Source organism: Saccostrea cucullata, unplaced genomic scaffold, assembly GCF_032062105.1.
Source record: "Saccostrea cucullata isolate Sc308-1 unplaced genomic scaffold, CSIRO_AGI_Scuc_v1 ctg5391, whole genome shotgun sequence".
Taxonomy (NCBI): domain Eukaryota; kingdom Metazoa; phylum Mollusca; class Bivalvia; order Ostreida; family Ostreidae; genus Saccostrea; species Saccostrea cuccullata.
In genome coordinates this window covers 291-21,259 of record NW_026930474.1, presented here as the reverse complement: position 1 = coordinate 21,259, position 20,969 = coordinate 291, and the positions used below count along the sequence as shown (strand labels likewise).

Genomic DNA, 20,969 nt, shown 5'->3' with positions numbered 1-20,969 from the left:
GAAATAATTTCGAACTTATAAAATCTTGTCATTTGATATAAAAAGAAATAAACTTCCAGCTATATTTAATTGTTTTTTTTATAAAACAAGTACATGTATGTGAGAAACCTTTCAGGAACAAGTTGTCTACTATAGCCAGCCAAGCCTTTACTGCATACATGTGCACATTTTTAGTTGATGCATCTAAAAGATATAGTTTGGATTCGGTGTTTCTTTGTTTTCTTTTTATTCAAATAATTTTAAAATGTGATGATGTACACAACAATAATTAGTACCTAGTTTAGAGGATTTTTTCGCGCTTGTTTGTAAACAACGCGCGGCATTGTGGGAAATAAGAAAGGTACTAAAGACGCGATGTACTAAACACTGATTTGACCTGATTCAAATTTGTCTGTAACTGTTCCAAACAATTGAATTTTTGTATAGCATATGCCTCAAAGTCATAAAGTCTGTACATAAGTAATTTGAAATACTCAATATTACCATTTGATTAAAAATTAAAACGTCAGGTAAATATCAGGTCTCTAGTATATCCCGTTTTTAGTGTGCCCCTTCGAGTCAACGTCGGACACATGTTTGCCATGGTTTACAAACTGAAAATAGAATGATTTGTGAAGTTGAACATTTTCTCACAAAGAACCCGTTTGTAGACATGTACACTCATTTAATCTGCAGCTACTAAGTACTTTTTCACTTCTCTGGAACATTATTCTAAGCAGAATTATCCCGATTCATATATTCTAAGAATCTTGTGTGAATTGTTTACGAGGAAATTCTGACTGTCACATTAACAAGGATGAACACTCTTGACTCTGCTTCGGACTCGGATCATCATATCATTCCCCACTGATAATTGTATCGAGTGATGAAAGAGCTGACGGCGACATTTTAATGTATGATTGGCTTGGACCATTGGAATGAAGGTTAGAATATTTTTATTACTTAAAATTTACACTACTGATTACATGACAGTGACATACATTGATGTTATTAGATACACAGACACACCGATATATTGTCTGTTTTACAGTTCAGACGCTCTCTGTTTACCTTGTAAATCCCCACAGCTTTATATTTTATTTTATTTTAAATTTGAGGATGTAATTTCAACAGTCCTACTATCTATCATAGTGATCATACTCTATAATTCAAACTGCACTTAATGTTACAGAATATTCAACTAATTATATATTGACAGTGTGACTATAAGGGTGAGGGCAGATACTTATTTAGTTTTAAGTTAGATTGTGCTTGTCAAGCTGCATTTGACATTTGGTGCATCCATGCTCAGTGTTCACACTGAGAGTTTATTCAAATGTTTAATTCGAATGAATTCACTGCTCGTTAAATTACTTCCCATTAGCTCCATGTGAACATGAGTAAGGATAGCTAATTCAAATTAAATAGAAATGAATTTTGAATGTAGCTTAAACATGTTAAAGAAGCTAAGCACTGTGCAGGGCTCTCACACCTATTTTTGGTACTGGGGCCAGGGCCATTGCAATTGGGAAAAAAGCGTGGTTTTTATAAAAATTGGAAAATTAATTTTTATCAGTCATAATTTAAACTCTTGAAACAAGAAAAATCAAATAAACACAGAGTAATTATATAAACTGAAACGAATCATCATCATTGTCTTACTCTTAGTAGAAATATTTTTTTTCTACACTTGCAGTATAGTACTGCAGGGATCAAACTTAACTTTTTGATCACTAGCAAATATCAGCAAATTTATTTTTACTAGCAAATTGTAATACAGAACTTTCACTAGCATTTTTTCTTCTCATAGTAAGTCATATAAGATTTAAATGATCTTATCATCTATTAAAAATATCCTTTTGGAAGCATTTATGTCGTTTTTATTAAAGATAAGATCTGAACAGATAGAGAGGTGTGTAATTAAAAAAAAATCTCATCCTTACATTTAAAATTAAATCATTAAATACACTGTGAATATATTTTTGGAAAATTACATAACTTTTTCACTCTACTTGATTAAGTGATCGTAAATAATTTAATGCAATATCTAACGTTACATGTATTTGCCATAAACAAAGGAGTGGAGGAAATTCGGATTAAAAAACGATCGTTTTTGGAAGTAAATAAGTCAGGTAGTGCTGCAAAATAGATAAGAATATGGGAATTTACAAACTGTACGAGCATGGTTCCTAATTTTTTTCATTGTTAGGGAATCTTATAGCAAAAAATGAGTAAAACCTGTAGCCCTTCTCATTCAGTCATTGGTAATCTGAATTTTTAGGACCTTTCTTTTACTTGCAAAAGGTGGCGACACAGGTCGCCTTTAACTCGCAATTTTTTATTTTAATTTTCATGTAAAGAGTATTTTCCGTTAATTTCGAGCCCTGACATCGTAGTTCTTCACATTCTGCGACATGTTGTGAATAAAGAAGTCGTACCTAAGAGAATTTGTACTTTACTAGGCCTACTTTACTACAGACGACTTTCGTTTTCATACTAAACTGGTTCCTGCATATAAACGAACTGCCAGTTCATAACACCAACGTGTTTCGTTCATATCTTCACAGTGCTTTTAAGACTGTTAAAGATATGCTTTTTTTTACAGTAAAATATATTTGAAGCAATCATACATTGGGAATTTCTACACTTAAATTTGGGAAAAAAGGTGCCTTTTTCACGTTGGGAATGGGGCCGAATATCGGCCCCAATTATAGAGAATCGAGAGCCCTGCTGTGGGTCCAAAGTATACTGCGGAAAAATTGTGTGGAGCAATGTGCAAGTCACAATCTTCTTTTGCCAAGGTCTTATCATAAGAGCTCGCATTATGGGCAGGGATTTGTGCTGCTGTCTGGACTCGCTATAAATAGATGTTCTCAAAAAGTCTTAATTATTTAATATCATACTTTACTGACAAAAAGGGACAAATATTGCTCAGTTAAATTGCAAAAGAAATTTGTTTCAAAAAATTGTAATAATAGAAAGTTTGCTTTTTTGTTTGATAAGACTGCTGTAATGGTTTAATGTTTGTTTATTTGTCTTAATCATACATTTTTCAGTCATTTCATGGTGCCACCACTTGGGATGGTATTAGCTGCAAATATAGACGTGTACTCAGCACTTATTGCCTTTAAGAAGTATGAGATCCATTTTGTGCTAACACCTACCGTGACACATAATCTTGGTTTATGCAGTCTCATAGGAGTAACCTGTCTAAAGCATTTAGCAATGGGATTGGAACCTGCGACGTAAGGTTCAGCTTCTTATTGATACTTTGATTTATAATATTTATTTGAGAATTTCACTCATTCACATACTTAGAGATGTTGAATATGTTGAATAGCATCAATTTAGACCTTTAATTAGCTAAGTAAACATGTACTGTGAGGTTTTTAAGGTCCCATTCATTTTATATGCCAGATGCATGTTAAGGAACATTACTGCATAAATGTTTTTGTCTTAAATTTGAAGCTCTTTACTAATATCATGAATATAGAGATATGTTAGTGTTAAACCTCTTCAAATTAGGGTAGACCTTTACTTTAAACTCAGCAATATGAGTGTGTTGTGTGAACTTGTGTTAGCGAGACAGTGTGTTGTATGAATTTGTGTTAGCAAGGCAGTGTGTTTTGTGAACTTGATTGTGTTAGCCTGACAGTGGGTTGTGTGAATTCTTTTTAGCTTGACGATGTGTTGCGTAAACTCGTGTTAGCAAGACAGCGTGTTGTGTGAAATCTTGTATAAAATGTAAGTGTGACAGTGTGTTGTGTAAACTCGTGTTAGCTAGACAGAGTGTTGATTGAACTTGTATTAGCGAGACTTCGTGTTGTGTAAACTCGTGTTAGTGAGACTGCGTGTTGTGTAAACTCGTGTTAGCGAGACTGCGTGTTGTGTAAACTCATGTTAGCAAGACAGCGTGTTGTGTGAACTCTTATTAACGAGACAGCATGTTGTGTGAATTCGTGTTAGCGTGACAGTGTGTTGTGTGAACTTGTTATCTAGCTGCAGATCTGTAGCTATCCGGAAAAATATATATTGATAGACCGGATAGCTACAGTGCCACCCATTTAAAAAACTGTATATTTATTGCGCACAAAAAAGTGCGCTCGGTTTTCAATTTATTTCTCCATGTTCCTAAAACTGAAATCTCATAATATTACTAACCGTGTGTTCCTAACATATTCTTTGACTCTTTCCACAACCAAACATTCGTCATAATTATTTTTAATAGTCCTCCTGACCCTGATAATGTAATCATCGAACATTTCGATTATATATACTGCCATTTTGGTTTCAAAGATAACTCGGTCCAATATGCTTCGTTCAGATGTCAACTACGAATGTAATTGATAAAAGAAACAGAAACATTTTAAAATCTTCCCTCTTTTGCAATTGAGGTAAGAATTAGGAAGAAATAATCAAAAACCGAGCGCACTTTTTTGTGCGCAATAAATATACAGTTTTTTAAATGGGTGGCACTGTAGCTATCCGGTCTATCAATATATATTTTTCCGGATAGCTACAGATCTGCAGCTACTTGTTATCCTGAAAATTTGTCGTGTGAACTGGTGTTAGAGAAATAGTGTGTTGTGTGAACTCGTGTTAGCGAGATTGCATATTGTGTGAACTCGTGTTAGCCAGACTGCGTGTTATGTGAACTCATGTTAGCGATATTGCATGTTTTTTGAATTTGTGTTAGCGTGACAGTATGTTGTGTGAACTCGTGTTAGCCTGACAGTGTGTTGTGTGAAATGGTATTAGGATGACAGTGTGTTGTGTGAAATGGTATTAGGATAACAGTGTGTTATCGCAACAGCGTTTGGTGCGAACTTGTGTTAGTGAATAGTGAGACAGCCTGTTTTGTGAATTCGTGTTAGCGTGACAGTGTGTTGTGTGAACTCGTCTTAGCCTGACAGTGTGTTGTGTGAAATGGTATTAGAATGACAGTGTGTTGTGTGAAATGGTATTAGGATGACAGTTTGTTATCGCAACAGCATTTGGTGCGAACTTGTGTTAGTGAATAGTGAGACAGCCTGTTTTGTGACTTTGTGTTAGCGTGACAGTGTATTGTGTAAACTCGTGTTAGCGTGACAGTGTATTGTGTAAACTCATGTTAGTGAGACTGAGTGTTGTGTAAACTCATGTTAGCGTGACAGTGTGTTGTGTGAATTCATCTAAGCGTGACAGTGTGTTGCGTGTACTTGTGTTAGCTAGACAGTGTGTTGTATGAACTCGTATTAGCGAAACTGCGGGTTGTGTAAAACTTGTGTTAGTGAGACAGCGTGTTGTGTGAACTTGTGTTAGCGAGACAGCGTGTTTGTGAATTTGCGTTAGCCTGATATTTTGTTGTGTGAAATTGTATTAGCGTGACAGTGTGTTGTGTGTTAGTGTGACAGCGTGTGGTGCGAACTTGTGTTTGTGCGAAAGTGTTTTTCAGTGTTGTGATGGCGAGCTGTGTGATAGCCCAATGGCATCTTTTGTGTCGGTAAGATGGCAGGTTTTTATGAAAGTGCTATTGAGCTTTAGCAAGTGGCCCTATCTGGACACGCCTTATTATAATTGATCAGTTCTCAGATATACAGTGAATTACCGGTATTATTGTCACCATGAAATCAGCATTTACAGTTGCAATTACCTAGTTAGTAATCATAAGATATTGGTTTGCCAGTTTTAAAATTATGGTGTTCCAATGATGTGAAGTTGCAGTGTGTTAGCATGTTAATTTCAACAGACTGCCACTCAAATGCAGCTTTAAACAACACGCTGCTGTGTTTACACAAAACAAAATATCATGCAAACACAACTCTAAACAATCTGTTGAGTGTTAGCTTCACTGCATGTTGGATTCAGTGTGCTGGCATATTATCACTGACGTACATGCTAGCACATTGTCACCTCGTGCTAGTATGTTGTCATAAATACTCTAGCACATTATCCTAAACCCACTAGTGCATGATTACTTTGCACTTGTATGTTGTCTTATTAGGGGATAGCATAAATGACTGCCTTAATTGGTGTAAACTTCTTTTAATTGATGAAAGAGTACATTAAAATTTACAAATTATACACAGAAAATGTGACAATATCTTATCTCTCAATTTGATAATCTAATTTATAATCTCATGAATTGCATTTTTTATTAGTAAAAGAATTATAAATTAAAAAATTTCAATTTCTTTTGGATAGGTTTGACTCATCTGAATACTGAATTTTAATACCAAGCATGACCATGATTTGCCAGAAGATCATCTGTTTGGATGTGACATGGAATAAACAGCATAGTGAAAATAAGTCAATTTTTGGTTTGTGAAGACAATTTTTAAACACACAGTGTATCATTTTTAAATTTTGATTTGACAACATAAATCCACAAATATGAACATATCAATTGCTCTCAGTTTTTCAAGTGAAATAGTTATTGTAACAGAAATACATGTACCAGTAATTACATTGGAATAAATGTTATTTTTAAGTATAATAATATTTTGTTTGTGTAGCATGTTGACCTCTTTATTAAGGTCTTCCCTTTCAAAGTTTAGACTTACTTATTCTAATGATTAAGATAGATCCTCTAGATCTGTCTTCAGCAGGAATATAAGATCTTGTAATACATGTATGTGTATTTTTTTACAGTATAATGTAAAAAAAAATGTTTTTTTGGCACATACAACTAATTAAAGGCATAAACATGTGTATGATTCCAAGGAATTCAGTACATAGGGCATGTACATGTAGTTTTCTAAAACAAGATTGAAGAGATGTCCAGTCGCATTTCAATGTCAACTGCAAAACTGTGCCTGTTGCATACTTATTAGCCCATCTGAGCTAAAGGAACCAGTAATTTTTTTAAAAACATAATTTTATCCATTATCATCATTGTCTAAAATTTCACGATATCATTTTCCAGAACCAAAGTGAAACTTGGCACAGAGCATCCTTAGTGTAAGGGATTCAAATTGTTCTTATGCAGGGCAATTACCTTCAAAGAGATTCGTTTCTTTAATGCTGTCAGGCGCGTAGCCAGGCGTACGTTTGTACGCCCAAACGTCCACATCATTTTCCAAAAGAAAATTGACTTCAAACTGCACTTTTTAACCTCTGTCACCAAATTCCCCCCAAAATTTCAACCTTCATGGAATACTTCAAAAAATCATAATTCAGCTTTATGTGTAAATATAAAAATTCGAAAAAAAAAAAATAGTAAAATTCATGCAGTTTAAAAACTGAAGAAAAGAATAATAAGGCCTAAGTATTGACGTCCGTAACATTATCTTAAAACCTATAATATATACCGGGTATTACATGTTTTTTTTTTTTTTTAATATAATTTTTACTAAAAGTAAAAGATACCAGATTTGTGAATATTTATAAACATTATGTATGCATTTTAAAATGTATACAATGGAACATACCCGATAGGTATTAATGTGCAAGTACATACGTATTTTGTGAAGTTTCAAAAGTCTAAAATTGTTTTAGTGGCTTCGTCAAACAACGCTATTGACAGATCCTTTCTTATTTTTGAGTGCTTTTCCGCATTTTGTCCAATAAAAGAACAGACCACAAATTAAATGTTTCTGCGTTTAAGTGATAGAAAATTGCTATCAGGAGGGTCACATAAGCACATCGAAATCGTCGAAAATTTACCAGCTTCCAAGCTCCCACTATAGGGTTTTGCCCTAGACCCAATAAGGTCCTCAACCCCCATGTCTATATCCAGGCGTCCACATCAAAAGTACCCTGGCTACGCCCCTGGCTGTAAATGTATTATATTTAGCTTGTACAATATTTGGTGGAAATTGACTTTTGAATAAGTTAGCGTAGAACTAGATATTCTTATTTATGTTTATGTACAAGACTTTTAGCTTTGTCCTTCATTTAGTGATTGCTGCATTCTGCCAAAGCCGCTAAAAAAGAATACACAGCCATATATATGTAATATGTTCACAATATACCTTTCAGAGAATTTTACACTCCTATTGAGGTACCACCAGTTGCTAGTGGAAAGCTTCAAATTCGAAACATACACAACACATTTCTGTGCGTTTATTATAAAAGTATTGTTCTACTTACTGATTGCAACTAATGAAGATTGTTCATCATTATTGTAAAGACATTTGGATTTTTTGAATTATTATATAATTTGTTTATTTTATTTACCTAGTTATATTGTATATTAAATGATTTTAAAGCCATTTTTAAGATGATAATGTAGCAAAACACTTATGTTTCTGTAGTATGACACGTTTCACAAACATAATTGCAACAAAGATGATATATCCGATATCAAAAGTCATAATATTGGAAGTTTAACTGTTGTGGATACGATTTCAAGAATGCTGGTAGAGAGAGTACCCTTTAGACCTCATGCTCACACCAAATTAAAGAATTCAAGTAAGGGTTTTTGAGACAAATCGAGAAAGAGAATGTTAGCAAAGTTGACAATCTAGACAGAAACATTTAATCTTTTGCTTATCGCTAGGAAGGAAGACCCACTCGTTGCTTTGCAACGAGCTTTGCTCTAGTTATTATTGTTTTTTTTTTCTTACCGAATTTGTACGCACGATTTCTTGAGAACGGCTCGATCGATTTTCATGAAACTTTCAGGTCTGATAGAACATTAAAAAATCTAGATATATATTTTTTTATTTTGATGACGTCACTTCCGGTTCGGATTTTTCTGCGATTTAGTGATTTTTAGAGGGTCACTTTGTCCGGCAGTTTTCTCAAAAAGAACTTAACACAGAAGTTTGAAATTTTCAGTGATGCGTAGAGCAACCTTTGGAGAAGTGCACTAAGTATATCACAACTACCGGAAGTACGAAGCGCCGACGCTCGCTATGGCCCGAAAATAGTCCTATCAAGAATTTCAAAATTTTAAGCACTTTTTCAACGATAACTTTTTACATAGAAATATTTTGTTAAAGCATGTAGAACAAAAAAGGTGACGAATTTCAAGATCTTTCAAATAACATCTCGAAAAAAGGGCTGGCCCCTTAAATCAGGGGCCTAGAGGAGCCGAAAGTTTTTCCTTTATATCTCAAAAAGTATTGAGAATTTGTGATACGTAAAAGAAGCAAAGTTGTTCAAAATGTCAAGCTTAATCTATTGAAGTCGTCAAAATACGTCCGGCGTCGTCACTTCCCGTCAAACCGGAAGTAGTCGGAAAACGCGTATTTTTGTCGTTCTTGACAAGTTTTCTGGTAACATGTGTCTCTGGGAGCATAATAATAATTTTTTCGTCCGTCGTCGTCACTTCCGGTCAAACCGGAAGTAACAGAAAATGGCTTATTTTTGCAATAATTAACATGGAGTTTGAGGAATCAAACCATTTTTGGGTGTTATTTCTCATTTCTGTAAAAAATGAAAGCCACTTCCGGTCAAACATGACGTAAGACCTACTCGTTGCTTTGCAACGGGCTTTGCTCTAGTTATTATTCTTTTTTTCTGCACAAATTTTGTGCCGACGATTCCTCAGAGACCTTTAGATCGATTTGTTTCAAATTTTCAGGGTTGGTGTAGAATTATCTGAAGTTAATTCCGGCTGAAGGATTTTTTGAAAATCACTTCCGGTCTAGAGTTATCGCCCTTTTCTTAAAATTCAAACGACCTCCGTGTCTGTGATAGAACTCAATAATGGCTTAAGCTAGAGCGCTGAAATTTTCAGTGATAATAGAGGACATGTTGCCATGGTGCACCTGGGTCAGGATATTTTCCGGAAGTATCTAGTATGGAAACTCGGTAGGGGTCAAAATTTAGGACACGAATCATGACTGATTTTTAAAGACATTTTGCATCATATCTTTTAAAGTATAATTATTTTGTTAAAACATATTGAACAAAATTTGTGCAAAATGACAAGATCTTTAACATGATATCAAGAAAAAAGAGCTGAATCATCACATTAGGGGCCAAAAGGGGCTTAAAGTCTTTTTTCGATAACTCTTTAACAGTCAATTTTTTGTTATACATTACTGAAGCAAAAATGTTTATCTAAACAATCTACCACTGTATATTATGATTTTAATGTCGTATAATGCATGATTAGGGGCCACAAGGGGCCAGAATGCTAAATATTTGACGCTTTATATCTCGAAAGTGAGAAATATTTTGATAAGTAATATTGAACAAAAGATGTTCAAAATCATGTTTTGAACAATATGCAACCTTTCATTTTTCGCTCAAGGTCCCCATTTGGGAGTTGAAGGGTTGGCCCCTAAATATTTCTTTTACAAATAACTCGAAAACGAAAAAGAATCTCTGAATAGTTATTGAACACAAGGTGTTTAAAATCCTAAGAGCTTCAAGATGAAATCAAGAAAAAGGGGCTGGGCACTCAAATTAGGGGCCAAAAGGGGCTTAAAGTCTTTTTACGATAACTCTTTAACAGTCAATAATTTGTAATACATTACTGAAGCAAAAATGTTTATTTCAACAATCTACAACTGTATATTATGATTTTAAAGTCGTACATTACATAATTAGGGTCCACAAGGGGCCAGAATGCAAAATCTTTGACGCTTTGTATCTAAAAAGTGAGAAATATTTTGATAAGTAATATTGAACAAAAGATGTTCAAAATCATGTTCTGAACAATATACAACCTTTCATTTTTCGCTAAACGTCCCCATTAGGGAGTTGAAGGGCTGGTTCCTTAATATTTCTTTTGCAAATAACTCGAAAACGAAAAAGAATCTCTGAATAGTTGTTGAACAAAAAGTGCTCATAATCCTAAGAGCTTTAAAATGTTTTAAAGAAAAAGGGCTGATCCCTAATATTAGGGGCCGTAAGGGGCCAAAAGTCGATTTTAGAAGTCTTTATTGTTCAATGTCTTTTTACAGAATATGGAAAATCATTACTTAAGAATGAAAATCTCAATCAAAATCTGATCTCATCTCATCAAGAATCGAACGGAAGACCCACTCTTTGCTCGCAACGAGATCGTATCTAGTTATTATTATTATTATTATTATTATTATTATTATTATTATATGAACCCACGACCCGTAGGTCCAAGCATTGCAAAATTTTTGAAAAGGCACCCTTGCTTATCAAAATTGTTTGATAAATAAAAAGGAGCAGATTTCAAACAATTATGTAATTTTCAGTATATAATTAGAGCCTCCCCAGCTATGGTACCCCTGAACCAGAGGCCTTGAAATTCCCAATTCTAGAATAGGGTTCGTTATTAATCAAACTAGTAATTATATAGGACGTTTTTCTGCAATATACCGAGGAAAAGAGAAGATTTTTCAAAGATTTAACGCATTTTCACTAGTATAACTATATGATTAATCAATAGAGCCCCGTCCTAACATCAGAACTCCTAGTTCTGAAGCCATGAATTAAAAATTTTGGATGTGGTGCTCTTACTAATTACTATATACTTAGTTTATTAAATACCTAGGATCAGAGAAGAAATTTTTGAAAGATTTGATCAATGTATTTTTACTATATATTCATAATAGAGCCCTGCCCTAACACCATAACCCCTGACCCTGGGGCCATGAAATACACAATTTTGGTAGAAGCATTCTTGCTCATCATAACTGTGTACTAAGTTAGTTTATTTAATACCTAGAAACAGAGAAGAGTTTCAAAGGATTAATGCATTTTCACTATATAATCAATAGAACCCCACCCTAACACCAGAACTCCTGCCCTGGGACATAAATTTCACAATTTTGGTATAGACAATCTCTTGCTCATCATAACTGGGTACTTAGTTACATGTATTTTATTTAATACCCTGGAGCAAAAAGGATTTTCAAAGAATTAATGCATTTTCACTACATAATCAATAGAACCCTACCCTTAAACCAAACCCCTGATCTCTGGGCCAGTACAAAAAGTTGTGACGCACGTCGACGGACAAAAACGGATAGCAATAGGTCACCTGTGTGACTCTTATCAATATCTAACAATGTATAAGCTTTGTTGAAAATATCTTAGTTTCGTTGAAACTGAAAATATCTTAGTTTCTTTGAAACTGAACTTTGTACTGAGCTAAATGCAAAGTGTGACGGAAGGACAGAAGACGGACATAACAAACACTATATGCTCCCACATAAGAACACATAAGAACCATTCCTAGCAATCCACAATTTTATATCTATCCTATTATGCTACACTTTTGCTTTATATTTAAGGACAAAACTAATCCCATAGCTGGAAATATTTTAAGCCAAAATTCAAGTGTGTATCAGAAAATATCGAAAGCAACAGGAGTCCATGATACACACAGGAAATAAAAATAATAACTTGAGTTATATTGGGTATGCAGGAAATTCAACATTTTGACGGAATTTGATTCAGTAAGAAAGTTTCCATATTTCCTAAGCAGAGTTACACATCATGAAGTAACTGAGATATGTCTACAATATTATATTCACTCGTCAAATTAGAGTTGTAGATGTCTGAGCTTGACCCCCAATACCTATTGAGAGGAAGCTCATTGTCCACCCACACTTTGCACCTCAGGTTAAATCTGTGACTTCACACTAGCTACACATCAGCAGAAAGGAATATACGCAATTGAAAATGGACTCCATTAGAAGCTTACAAACGTAAGTTTTAATGACAATAATTTATAACACGAAAAACAATTCCTATATCATATGAATCAGTGTAATCAGTGTAATTTGTTGACAGTAAAATTGGTTTTAACTTTTTACACCACTGAATCTAAAACATAATATATATCCTAGACAATGTTAGATATAAACTTCATTTTTTAAAAAAACAAATGAATGATTTAATTGAATTGAAAAATAATTGATTCAGTGGAGGAAGTATTTTTTATTTTATGATTTATGAAGGTAAAAACTATCAATTGTGATAATTATATAATAGATTTACAAAAGTGAAACATTCATTATACAAGAAATTAAATTCCACTTTAATCATTCTCAGTACTGAAGCCATACAACGCATATCAGATTCAGTGTTTGTGGGACTGAGCCACATAGTGGGGACCTCACAACTGGTGGCCATGCGGAGAGATATGATGGACATCAGTGATGTAGTGGACAATCAAGTGAAAACAAGTGATGAGCAAAGTGGGATGGTGAGTGGAAGTATCAGAGAAGGACTCAGACTGAAAGGATCAGATATTGACGTTATGTACTGGCCACATAATCACCGTGTGATCTGGGAATTATCTCAGTCTCAGTATTACAACACACACAGACAAACACTGATCCTCTGTGACTGTTCTGAAAGTCCACCAGGATTTACTTTAATATATTTACTGTCACCAAGCATGGTCAGAGACATTCAAAGAGCGTGTGTTAGAATGAATAACAAATATTATGTATCTAGTTCTAAATACACACAGATCTTTATATCTGAGTCATCACTACCTTATAACCCCACTCCACATGGACCCTGTGTCAGTGGAACATATAGAACAACAGAATATGATTCTGCCTACTGTTTTGCTAGTGACTTTTGGCCTCCCTCTGCCTTCCAATGGATAGACAGATGTCTCTCATGGCCCCAGCCTCATGTTGTTGATGATATAGTGAAAAATGGATGCCACTTTGTAGCAATTGGACATAAGTTAGGAAATCATGAAGATCATGAATGGAGAATATCTTTCTCCAAAGCTGAACAAAAACTTGTGTATGCAATGAATCACTGTCAATTCTTAACTTACGGCTTACTTAAATTGATCTTAACAGAAATAATTAACAATGGAGTAGGTGATGATGATAAATTACTGTGTTCCTATCACATGAAGACGGCAGTTTTCTGGGTGATCCAACAAAATGCAATACCTCACTGGTGCCCACAAAATCTTCTGGGGGGTTTCTGGGTCTGTTTTAAACTCATCCTCAAATGGGTGTTTGAGGCGGTCTGTCCTAACTTTTTCATTCCAGGCAACAACATGTTTCTGAGTAAAATTCATGGCGTCAAACAACATCAATTATTTGAAAGACTGTCAGAGTTGTATAAAAAGGGTTTAGCATTCCTGCTACACAGTCCCTCCATTAGGTCTTATATTATAGATGTCCTCTATAACCCCAGAAACTTTATCTGTACAGATGATCATACTCTGATTTCTGAGGATGAGTTTGATAGAAATCTATTTAATGAAATACTAAGTCAATATGCAATACCAGGCAAACTGGACATACAAATCTGCATTAGATATCTACATACAATAGAACAGATGATAAGTTCACCCCTACTGACACAGTATCAAGTCATAATGCTACAGAACATGACCTCTAGGAGCCTTATGAACACAGCTTTTATATTTCATATGGAAACTTGCACACCTGACAACAAACTGAGTTATAGAGCTGACAAAATGTCCAGTCATATGCTAAAATTAGCTGCCAGTTTTGGTTATATTACAGACATGCTGTACATGGCCATGTATTATTATAAGACACTTAGATACGTGGTAGCTTTATCTATTATAGAGATGATCAAATTCAAGTTAGCGCAGCCATATGTGATGTATAAATATATAGATGCAGAGATGTATACTGAAGCTGTAGGGGGACAGTCCTGGTCTACAAAGATGAGACAGGTTGTATTATATCATGCCAGACTTGACAAAGGAATTCATTACATCAGTGAATTGATACCAGAACAACAGTCTAGTCTACAGAATAATCAGGATATATTATTCATCCCACCCTTTATCCTGTTATACATGCTAGAGATCTTGTGCTACAGACATGTAGACACAATGCGAGCACAAACAGCTCTAGATGATCTACAGACCCTAGTTCACTATGATCAGGAACAGATTATAGATTTAGATTTCAGAGACATATCGTGGCAGATTCTGGGGATCTGTCAACAGGTGACAGGGAACCTCCAGGCTGCTCTTTACTCATACCAACAATCTCTCAGACAAGAACCATTCAACAAAATACAAGCAGCTACAGAAATGAGAATACAGAAAGTTTACCAAGGGATTAATTAAGCATGTTAAATGTCAGTTGATATTTGTTGGAGTTCACGTGATAGATATTTATTATTTATATATTTACCCTCTTCTGATTTCATGTTTTCCTTTCTGTTTGTTTTATTATTTGAACTATAAAGTTAATAGCTTGAGTCTATAATAAAAAAAAGGAACCATTGCTTATCATAATCACATGTGTATACACTTAGCATGCATACTGAACTTAGTACCCAGAGTTAGATCAGACTAAAAAAGAGAAAATGCATTTTAACTTTATAACCATATGTGCATCCCAACCCACTGTAACCAATAACCACGGTTCCATATATTTAAAAATTATTTTTATCATAAATTTTATTTGATTAATTCCACAGAGCAGATTTCATACCATTTACAAATTACATACAGGATCCAAAATTTCACAAAAAAATAGAATTTTTCTCTGAAGATTTGAGTTACACTCTGCTAAAAAGTAATTTGAACTTCCATAGGCTGGTGCACTGACTAAAATTAAGTAAACTGGTCACCAGCTCAGTATACTTGTAACTAAATCCAAGTGTGAAGACTTTCACCAATTTAAATCTTATTATGAAGTGTGTCAGAACTTATATCCCAAATTCGAAAAAAAAAACTACAGACACTTTTATACACAGAGTGAGAGTTAGGGTTGTTTATGACAGCCATAATAGATATTTTAAAACAACTTAATAGAAAAAAATAGATAGGAATTCAATTTACATAATGTAAACCAACTTTTATTCGCGTGCTAGAAATTTTTGCAAAGTTCGCGAAAGCCTAATCATCGCGAATATTTCTTGCCGGAACCAGTCCTTAAAGTCTCTGTGTCAATTAAAAACACATTTAAGAAAGGCTTGATCGCAAATATTAATCGTCGCGAACTAGTTTTACTCTATTAAATCGCCAAATAAAGTCGTTGCAAATAAAAGTTGGTTTACAGTACCAGTAAGATCTTCTAGATATTTTACTTTAAAAAAACAACACCTTAATCATAATTTTTCAGAGGGGCTCCTGAATTTTAATTATATATTTAACCAAATGTGGAAATGAATTCAAATGAGAAACAGGGATAATGCTGATTTTTAAAGTAAAATTTCACTTACGTGTCTTGTATGTAAATTGACTTCCTATCAGAAAATCAGAAACTATACCAGGCTTTATTGAAAGAAATGTCTTTGACATGTAGAATTAAAAAAAAGATCATATGCATGCGTGGGTAGATTTTTTTTATGAAGAATTTGATTTAAAATTCTTTGACTTTTTGTTAGTAGCAGTGTCCACTGAGAAACCAATTCCCAGAAACATTGTTAACTTCTAAAATCTTTGTCTTCTCTAAGTCCTGATACATAAATAAGTAAAAAAGTATAGATCCTTTCAAATAAAATCTTACTCCATTTGATAATTGACAGTAGTTTTAAAAATTTTCAGTTGACATCTTGAAACACAATCCTATCATATGAACAAATCATCAAAAGAAATCGATTCATGATAAAAATCAAAACTCAATTTTGATTACATTCACTGTAATTACAGTGTAGCTAATCGTCGAGAAACAAAAAACCATTCGGCAAAATTATTGCTTCAACAATTCTCTACTTTGAAGCAATCAAACACTTTAGCTCTGTTTAAAGGGAGAAAACTCCTACAACCTTATATGTAATATTCATGGGAGTCGAACATGGTGTAAAATAAAATATTTGATCGGGAGGTTAAGTGAGTGAACATCATCGAATTACAAGGAAATTCAAATATGACCTTCAAATTTCTATGACATATCCATATGCACAATGTACCATATTAAGTGAATGTGTGTAACTGTTGAACAGAAAATGGATGATACTGGAATGAGCTAAGACTGTATGCCCCTGACCATTTTATGGCGAGGCCATAAAAACATAGTTTAATAGTGTGATACAGATTGAACATTTTAATTTTACATTGTTTATTACAGTACTAAAATTTAATTCGAAATAGAATTCTTGAACACTTTAATATTTTTAAAATGAACATTCATAGCTTTACTGACATAGAGGAACAATCTATTTAGAAATAATTAACAGAATATTTTAAAGAACTCATTTAATTTAATGCAATTGACTAAACACATAGTTTGAAAACTTAAAACTAGAACTTCTATCTGAACCACTGGTCCATTCTATGCAATCAAAGCTTTACACATCCTTTTCTATTCTTGTAAGATACATCCTAGTATCTGAAACTTTATACAGACCTCTATACAATTCATGCAACATGGATGTTTCATAATTTTTTTTAAAGCAGTCAAAACTTTAAAACGCAAAGATGCATAAACCATACACAGACCAAAGTGCACGAATTGAAAAATACAAATCAAAACAATACTCTCGCAACATGTTTCACGATTTCTGAATAATCAAATAGACAACAGAAACCTACAGAACCTATTTACCGGGTTACTGTCAAAGTTACAGCAGGATTTTTTTTTCAAAATGAGTAACTGTTTATGTAGAACAATTCACTTCATTACCTTATCTGTTTCACATACATGTACACACACACATCTGACACTAATACTTTATCATTGATATAAACCAATTATCCTCTTGACTGTGCTTTTTAATCTAGCTCCTGTTGGCGAGGGGACGCTTCACATATAGACACACATATCATGGATACTTTAAATAAACCAATCATCCTCTTGTTGCAGTTTTTTCTATCTCCTTTTGACGAGGGGATGTTTCACATATACACACACATATAACAGCCCAAACAGAAAAAACAGCCTATCGGATCATGCTAACAACTCATGTTTAAATCATGGTTTTGATATGATTTCGGTATAGGAAAATTTCACATGCAAATGAGCTAATGGATCATGGTTCCGAGATGATCTGTTAAACTAAACAACTAGCAAGAAAACCATGATCCTGGTATGATCTGTTGTAGCTAACAACTCGTATTAAAACCATGATCCTGGAATGATCTGTTGTAGCTAACAACTCATATTAAAACCATGATCCTGGTATGATCTGTTGTAGCTAACAACTCGTATTAAAACCATGATCCTGGAATGATCTGTTGTAGCTAACAACTCATATTAAAGCCATGATCCTGGTATGATCTGTTGTAGCTCACAACTCGTATCAAAATCATGATCCTGGTATGATCTGTTAAATTGAACAACTCATAGGAAAATTCTACTTCTTATACAATTTAACTAAACACTTTGATATTTGCAATAAAGTTCTCTTTAATATTTGATAAATAATTTCAGTTACCAAAAATTAAGAAAAAATATTATATACATATTTCACATGAACCATGACGTCATATAAATATAATCCCAACAAATGATCTTCCTTAATAAGATGACGATCTTAATATAAAACATTATCCAAACTATTCACTGAATTTTATAAGAACAGAATCACAGAAATCCATTCTTCTTAAAGAATAATCCGGAACTCATTGATATCACTGCTTATTTATGATTCTGCAAAAGCATATAATTACAACATTTGTTCACTACAGAATCAGCAGAGTGGTGGATCTATTATTCAGAATCACAAACACTGAAAGGGCTCCCAAATGAAGTAGTCTATCCTCTGATATAAGCTCTTTATATATGTATATAAGCACCCTGAAAAGAAACGTAGAGAGTGGTATTTATTTATCGATCAACATATCATTATCTTTAGATCATGAAAATATGAAATATTCAAGTATTTTCCCCATTTCATTAGTGAAAAGAATTAGATTAATCACCAAAAGAATAATATTGTTGAAATGTAATATTATTTACGTACACAAATTTTGTCTTCACCAAAGGCGGGTCTTTTGAATTTGGTAATTTGAATGCAATTCAAATGTTAATCATGAAGATGGAAATGTCGGTAGCTGCAAAAGAATTTAATTTTTATAAATAAACATTTTATATAACGATTAACATGTACATGTACCACAAATATTTGAATCAAGGAGGTCAATTTGATGCTTAAATTAAGATTTCAATTCAAATCCATGTAAAGCTTTGCTATGTCTCTTCTACAAATTTACAAAGAAAAATTAAATCATGCACTTGCTGGTAGAAACTAAAAATTAAAAAAGGTCAATAATAAAATTAATGAATTATACTTACCGAGTATAGAGTTAATAGTCCAGCACTTATTTTTATTGCTTACATGATGCAAAGGCTTTTCTTTTAAATCGACAACAAGAAAACGCGCACATCTTGTTTATCAGAATTCAAATTCTGACCTAGATCAGCTGCAAACCACTGTACTACAGCGAGCTGCCCAGCAGGAGAATTGCATAACAAGGTTACTATGACTCTGAAATTGACCAGTGATCCAATCCTAATCTAATGCCTCAAAGTTAGATTGGGAGTGGATCGCAAATATTACATGAAGAGAAAGAGTTTTAATATAATACTGGCCGCGTTATTTAAACACAGCACTTATTTTATGTGCTTATTTAAATATGAATTATTGTATTTGTTTGTCATTTAATTCAACTTCAAAAAAAAATAATATTGTCTTTGTAACTATGTCTGTACATGCTGTGTGCATTTTCATTATTGAAAATTAATTTTCATGTTCTCTTTTAAATAAGACTTTTATTGATGTATGACTGTTGTTTGATTCTCCAAGCTAGAGTGAATTTAAAGCTTGCATTTTCACCTATCATAGATGACAAAGTTAACAAACCATATCAGGATCATACAACCAATTCTGACAAAGTTAACAAATCATATAAAACTCATGAATCTCAACAAAGAAGTTAACAGATCATGTGTAACTCGTATGGAGTTTAAAGACAAAGTTAAGAAACCACATCAAAATCACAAACTTTTAGCAGTTAAAGTTAACGAATCATTTCAAACTCATGTTCCTTTGTTTTCTAAGTTAATGGCACATGTCAGAATCGCAAGAAAATCATAGCAGACTCATTACTCAGAAACAAACCACATCAGGATCATACTTCCTTATATGTCATCTATGATTTCAGTATGATCCATTTAATGGATCATGTCTAAATCATAGTTCAAAATCATGAATTTGTGAGTTTGATATGATTTGTACGTGATTTTGGCATGATTTGTTAAGAAAAGTTTTTGTTTGGGAGATACTCAAACCAATTAGCCTCTTGCTGACCTTTTTTATTTTCTCTTGGGGATGCTATGCTTTGCGATGCCCTTTATAACAGTTGGTTTTATAGTGGCACTGAACCAATCTATCATTCTTTGACGGTGCTAAATTTTCTGAGGACTGCAGATGGCCAAGCCAAAACAGCATACTGTAAATTTCATCTCTGTCTTTTGGGTCCCAGTAATCATAAGGCTTTGTGTAAGATATGGATGCTATTTTTTCACTGCAATCAAGTCCCTTCTTTATGCATTTGTAGTGGTCCCCATTTATTTCCAAAAAACGTAAAGATAATCTACAAAGTAAACAATAAGATTGAAATATAATTTTTATATGCCTATATATTGACAAAGAAAATAGAAATTTTCTTAAAATATGGAAAAGATGGTTGTGTTTTAGCATGTTAATAGTTCATGAAAATTTACAAGGATCTTAAAATTATTAAGTTGTAAAAATATTGCTGTATAGCCTTTATGAGCTCGATACATGTACTGTAAAGTAATACAAGATAACACACCTTTGACTTTAAACAAATCAGTCTCAGGACACCAGGTGTATAGAATGAGCTGTGTCTCTCAGCCAATAGTTCTCCTCCGTGTTGTCCTAAGATACCGGGGGATAACTCATGTATATCAAAACCTACTGTCCCCTTTCTCCTTCTCCTTGTGACAAAAAACAATAATAAGACCAAAAAACGAATCCTATTTCTATATAGTTTAATTATATAGTATAAGAACATGATAAGAAGCTTGTAACTCTCCGCATTAGCTACCCAGGTGAGTATTTGCAACCGGATGATTAAAAGTATAAAATAAAACCAAGGGGACCGGATGCAATTTGAAGTTTAAAACCAAAGAGTGAACTAAACGAAATGAAAAAAAACCTCCTACCTTTTAGTTCCCTTTCCTGATGAATCCAACAAATCTTTT

The 20,969-nt window shown here is 33.5% G+C and overlaps 1 protein-coding gene and 2 long non-coding RNA genes across 3 annotated transcripts; 2 read left to right on the top strand and 1 right to left on the bottom strand.

Moving 5' to 3' along the window:
* The first annotated feature begins 558 nt into the window (after window positions 1-558).
* On the top strand, window positions 559-6,429 carry LOC134228691 (uncharacterized). The gene is made up of 3 exons (XR_009984049.1): window positions 559-923; window positions 3,036-3,224; window positions 6,163-6,429. It is a non-coding gene; the product is annotated as an uncharacterized LOC134228691 (long non-coding RNA).
* A 5,857-nt stretch (window positions 6,430-12,286) lies between these two features.
* On the top strand, window positions 12,287-14,917 carry LOC134228693 (uncharacterized). The gene is made up of 2 exons (XM_062710373.1): window positions 12,287-12,542; window positions 12,889-14,917. Exons 1-2 carry the CDS (start codon window positions 12,517-12,519, stop codon window positions 14,915-14,917), a joined length of 2,055 nt encoding a protein of 684 aa, XP_062566357.1. The 5' UTR covers window positions 12,287-12,516.
* Window positions 14,918-17,967: 3,050 nt separating this feature from the next.
* Window positions 17,968-19,654, bottom strand: LOC134228690 (uncharacterized). The gene is made up of 3 exons (XR_009984048.1): window positions 19,035-19,654; window positions 18,703-18,793; window positions 17,968-18,536 (listed from the first exon to the last, which is right to left on the bottom strand). It is a non-coding gene; the product is annotated as an uncharacterized LOC134228690 (long non-coding RNA).
* Window positions 19,655-20,969: the final 1,315 nt, after the last annotated feature.